The sequence below is a fragment of the Diaphorina citri genome, unplaced genomic scaffold (genome assembly GCF_000475195.1).
Source record: "Diaphorina citri unplaced genomic scaffold, Diaci psyllid genome assembly version 1.1 scaffold6225, whole genome shotgun sequence".
Taxonomy (NCBI): domain Eukaryota; kingdom Metazoa; phylum Arthropoda; class Insecta; order Hemiptera; family Psyllidae; genus Diaphorina; species Diaphorina citri.
The window spans coordinates 1-5,830 of record NW_007383601.1 but is presented as its reverse complement, the minus strand read 5'-3'; the positions used below and the strand labels follow the sequence as shown (position 1 = coordinate 5,830).

Sequence of the window (5,830 nt, the reverse complement as noted above, 5' to 3'; positions counted from 1 at the left end):
TCTCCCTTTTTAGATTCAACAAGATTCAACCTAAGAGATTCCACTTTGGACGTCCATACCTACCTCGGTGGTGAAGTGGTCAAGGCGCTTGCCTGGTAAACAGGAGGGCGTGGGTTCAATCCCAGCCGAGGTATGGAATTTTATCCTCAATATAATTTGAGAATTTGACCACAATAATAGTAGTAGCCTACTGCTGGAGTAAAGGGACTTTTCAGTCCTATGCAAGCAGTATAAACAAGCACTATTATTGTTATTATACTTTATGCCCCAGGCCACTTGTGTATTTTCAATGGTTGTCTGAAAGAGGGCCTCTGAGTGAAATTTTGCTATTTCTTGATGAAAAAATTTAAAGAATTAAAGAGTGTGTTTCTCATGTAAAGGGAAATGTTTTAATACTTGTGTACATGGGTTTCTGTGGTGAACACCATGGAATATTATGCTTTAGAAGTCAGGGGGTTAAGTAATGTTGAAAATTCATATCTCCTCGGTGAAAGTGCCACTGAGGGGAATAATGAAATACAGCTCAAGACCTACAATGAAAATGATGTATTGACAACACCCTTATTTTTTCTGTTATAGATGAACAAGAAGAAGCATCTACCCAAATAAAATCATAATGGAAGACAGGGATCAGCCGAGTGCAGTCCCTCTTGAGGACCCAATCCATGGTGAATCACATGTAACACCATCTTGTAGTTCTCTCCTTTGTCCGTCCACTGCCTCACAACCACACAAATCTAACCCCGCCCCAGATGATATACCCACATGCAGTTCCTCCTTGTCACTTTTGAAGTCCTCCAGCACTAAAAACTGACCATCGAAAATTTGACCCGATTACATTACTTTCCTTCCTATAGGATAAGGAAAGTAAAAAAACTGGATTTTTAATATCTACCTCATCTTATGTAATACCCACATGCAGTTCCTCCTTGTCACTTTCGAAGTCCTCCAGTTCCCCTGAAGATCAACTTGATGAGAAAATTCGCACTAAAATCAATGACCTCAACCAGACCTTCCTCCGCATTATCAACAGCCTCAAAATCATGAATGTCCGGAATCGGAACAGTGGCCAGAGTAATCTGGTGTCCAACGGTCAGATGCTGTCTCTATTTGATGATTTCCTCAACATTTCCCATTTGTTGAACATCAAGATCAACTACCTGTACAATACCTATGTCTCAAGGAGCTCGGTAAAGAAGTATGTGAGTGCCATCAACTACAAACTCTATGTGTTTAACATAAACTCATTTGAGTTGAGCCAAGGCATTGACAAGGACAATAGAAAGCACAAGAAGTATCAGATCCTACATGATTTGAACATATCGGAGATGACTAACAACGTAAAGCTGTTCAACTTTGTTGATGATGTTGCCGTGAATCCAGCTGGCTCTGAGGAAAGCAAAGATGTGACAGCAAACAGGGGACAGTCAAGTGTGGAACATCTGTTAGCTGAAAAAGCAAATGAGAAACCCAGTATTAAGCCAGGACACCTAGAACATACTTGTGAAATAGCAGAATCCAGTTGTGTACACACACACACACGGACCAATGGCTGAACCTTTGGATTTAGGCTCTAGGGACCTCAAAACGTGTTTTGGCACTAAAAACTGACCATCAAAAATTTGACCCGAGTACATTACTTTCCTTCCTATAGGATAAGGAAAGTAAAAAACTGGATTTTTAATATCTACCTCATCTTATGTATAAATACCTATCTTGTTTGAGAATTTACCCAACTCTTGTTCTTCGAATGCAAAAAATCTGCTAAATGCGAGCTAAACCTGCTATCTGCTTAATCACGCGCTAAACTATTCTGCCCAGCAGTTGTAGCATTTCATCAGTATATCACTAAAGTTGAGCAACATCCTGCGTGGTTAGTATTTGTACGGGTGACTATCCAGGACATGACGCTTGGGGTTTGTTTGGTTTTGGACAAAACTGCGAGAAGAATTTAGAAAGTTTTTTTTTTCTTTTTTTTTCTTGTGCAAACTTCAAGCCTGCGTTCACACTCTACCAATCGCTTGTGCAAACACGGTAAGAGCTAGAGATTTGAAATTTGGTATGTAGCTGTCAAATGTGACAAGGATGCGACACGAAACTTTTGGTTAAAATAGGCGCTGCGGTTGGCGGTATTTTGACCGCTTTTTGGCGGGTTTCGACCGCTTTTTTGGCGGTTTTAAGCCATATACTGACTAAACGGTTAGAGATATTGTAAATGTTACAACAGAACACCCAAATAAGCACCATTCAATAGGATGAGGAAAGTCGCGTGATGTTCACACCAGATTTTTAAGTTGTGTCCACTCACAGTCGACGGCCGTTGATAGACGAGGTGAATCCATGTACATATAGGTATGCTGTCGAGGCAATGTACGGTTTCAACTATGTGTGGACACAGCTTTACCCTCCTACCTAGCTATAACTAGACTGACTCAAAACAGCTCGCATTTTGGCACTTGGCTCATTTGGGATTACCAGAATTCAGCTGTATAACCAGGGTCCAGGTGTCGGCATACTGGTTTTCGACACGAGGAAACTTCGCTCTAGATGTTGCAATACAGACCCTAGTCCTCAGCATGTGGCTCAGGGCCGTACCCAGTATTTTGTCGAGGGGGGACTTGAGAGTTCAAACACTAATGGACGGGGGGGCCATAAGAAATACACAGAGTGCAGAGACTGCGGGAGAGAAATGTTCCGCTCTCGACCAACATTTTGAGTTCCGTTTATGTTTTTAGTTTGATAACTATGCAGCTAATAGGGAGCGCGACCGTATTTTTTTTATTATTTTCTACAAGTTCGGCCATGCCTTTTCTACAAGTTTGGCCATGCCTCGGGATGAACTAGCGGGATTCCGGAGCGAATAACTGTATAAGTACCAAGGTAGTTAGTGGCAGGATATTACCCTCAGTTTGCTAGCAAGCTACCCACCTACTCACATTGACCTCACCCTCAATAAATTGAGACATAAGTGTGTTGTGTGTTCAAACATGTTCATTATATTTCGTCTTTTCTTCCCCAGATCAAAACAAAGTCGACAGTCATTCCTCGGGGAGCTTGCACAATACTCCCACAACCTCGCCAAATCCTGCCATCCATACAAGTAGAACCAGCGAACAATCTGCCAGACTACCTGTCCAAACTGGGCATAGGGGAAGTAATGGGTCTACGGTAGCACCTGTCTGTAAAACTGAAAATAGTAACAATGAAGACAGACTTCGAAGTGAGAGCGGTGTAAATAGTGTACAGAATACAAGCGAGACGGCAATTGATCCAGATGAAAATAGTGAATGTAGAAGGAGTAGTGAAGAAAATGCAAGAATAAGTGATCAATATGGAAGAATTAGTGAAAGAGGTCCAAGTATTGGTAATGAATTTGGAAGAAAAAGTGAAGGAAATCCAAGTATTAGTGACCAATATGGGAGATTTAGTGAAGAAAATCCAAGTATTAGTGACCAATATGGAGGAATTAGTGAAGGAGGTCCAAGCATTTGTGACGACTTTGGAAGAAGTAGCGGAGATTCAAGACTGAATGAAGATGATGATTTTCTAACACAGGCTGTATCGGTAGCTATCTCCAAGAAGGGACTGAGTGCATAGGAGAGAAGCTTGAACGAAAGGAAGAGAACAGGTAATGTGTGGTAGAAGTTAGAAATACATGGTAGGACTCGGTAATTTTGTGAAGGTCCATTTTTGGATATTGAATTGTAAAATAAATAGTGATGATAATAATAAAAAAATCCCAGTCAAGGTATAGACTTTGTAGTTGTTACAAATGTCGGAAATTTTGACCATTCTGTCACGGTCGCCAAAATATCTAGTTCCCACAAAAACCTGTACTAAAGCATAGGAAATCCAAGATGGTGCTACACAGGAATCGGTTCCGTTTATGGAAGTTTCCTGATGAGAAAATACATTTCGTACAAATGTACATGATTTCCAAGATTCTCATTATTATTTGTTTTCCATGCAATCCAAAATTTGGAATGGCAGAGATTGCCCTAGGCAAGAATCTTTTGTAAAGTCTTGTATATTTATGTACATTGAATTATAACTCACAGTATAAACTAAATAGAATAGAATAGAATAGAATATATCTTGTTTACACTGTCAGAATAACTAAATGGTATATGTTTCCCTACTTTCTACAGCTACAGATTTTTTTTCAGAGGTTCGGTCCTATGGGAGTACCAGAACAGCCTAAAAAAGGTCATATAAGAGTAGCAATTTAAGTAATGGGAAGGGCCATTTTCCAAAAGTTCCTTGTGAGACATAATATCCATTTGAAGATTTTTTCGTCTCTAAAATGTTCAAAAATGGACTTTTACCCCAAAGACCTCATTTCAGCATCTAGAATCTAGATAATGAGTACATCCTGTATTTGGCTCTACTAACGCATATCGGTAACGGTGCTAGTATATATTTCTTATGCCACCCCGTATGGTGTAGGTTGTATGTTGCGAATTTCTTACCTAACACCTCTCAAATTACCTACATGGAGCTGATATAAAAGTCAACAGGAAACAAGTGTGAACAGCACAAGACTTTTCATTACCTACAACCTACCTTCAATTTACTCAAAAAAAAAAAACAAAAATCGAGAGAAAGAAAATCTGAAAAAATTCCCCAAAAATTATCGCTTACGGCATAAAATAGATCGGTATTTTTGTTTTTTGAAACTGGACCTATCACCTATCCTTACCAAAGGTCTTTGACTTAGCCTTGAAGCTTGAAATAGATACCTCTATTTCTCGATTTTACAAATTTGGACCGATTCCAATACTCTCTCATTACTTCGTAATAGAAAGTAAAAAAATCTGGTGTTATTCTCCGTGCTTCCCCCATTGTTTCCCAAAATTTGGCAAAAAAAAAAAAAAAAAAAAAAAAAAAAACGAGAGAAAGAAAATCTGAAAAAATTCCCCAAAAATTATCGCTTACGGCATAAAATAGATCGGTATTTTTGTTTTTTGAAACTTAGCCTTGAAGCTTGAAATAGATACCTCTATTTCTCGATTTTACAAATTTGGACCGATTCCAATACTCTCATTACTTCGTAATAGAAAGTAAAAAATCTGGTGTGAACATCACATGACTTTCCTTATTCTATTGAATGATGCTTATTTAGGTGTTTTATTGTAACTTTTACAATATCTCTAACCGTTTAGTCGGTATAGCTGAAAACCGTCAAAAAACAGTCTAAAACCGCCAAAAAGCTGTTAAAAACCGCCAACCTATCTCAACCAAACGTTTTGTGTTACATCCTTGTCACATTTGTGAACTACATACCAAATTTCAAGTCTCTAGTCTCTAGCTCATACCATTCCCGAGATATTGTCAAATTACATCGAAAATCGCCAAAAAGCGGTCAAAATGCCGCCAAGCGTTGCATCGATCTTAACCAAGAGTTTCGTGTCGCATCCTTGTCACACTTGACAGCTACATACCAAATTTCAAGTCTCTAGCTCTTACTGTTCTCGAGATATTTTGTTTACAGACAGACAGACAGAAGGACAGACAGACACACACACACGGACCAATGGCTGAACCTTTGGATTTAGGCTCTAGGGACCTCAAAACGTGTTTTGGCACTAAAAACTGACCATCAAAAATTTGACCCGAGTACATTACTTTCCTTCCTATAGGATAAGGAAAGTAAAAAACTGGATTTTTAATATCTACCTCATCTTATGTATAAATACTAAATACTCGTACCTATCTTGTTTGAGAATTTACCCAACTCTTGTTCTTCGAATGCAAAAATCTGCTAAATGCGAGCTAAACCTGCTATCTGCTTAATCACGCGCTAAACTATTCTGCCCAGCAGTTGTAGCAT

The 5,830-nt window shown here is 39.1% G+C and overlaps 1 protein-coding gene across 1 annotated transcript in view; it reads left to right on the top strand.

The window, feature by feature from the left end:
- The window catches only part of LOC103521890, a 22,013-nt gene extending 17,892 nt beyond the window's left edge, over positions 1-4,121 (top strand). The window contains exon 3 of the mRNA XM_008486994.3: positions 3,020-4,121. Within this exon, the coding sequence (XP_008485216.2) occupies positions 3,020-3,597 (578 nt within the window). The 3' untranslated portion in view covers positions 3,598-4,121. The remainder of the gene's footprint in view (positions 1-3,019) is intronic.
- The last annotated feature ends 1,709 nt before the right edge of the window (positions 4,122-5,830 follow it).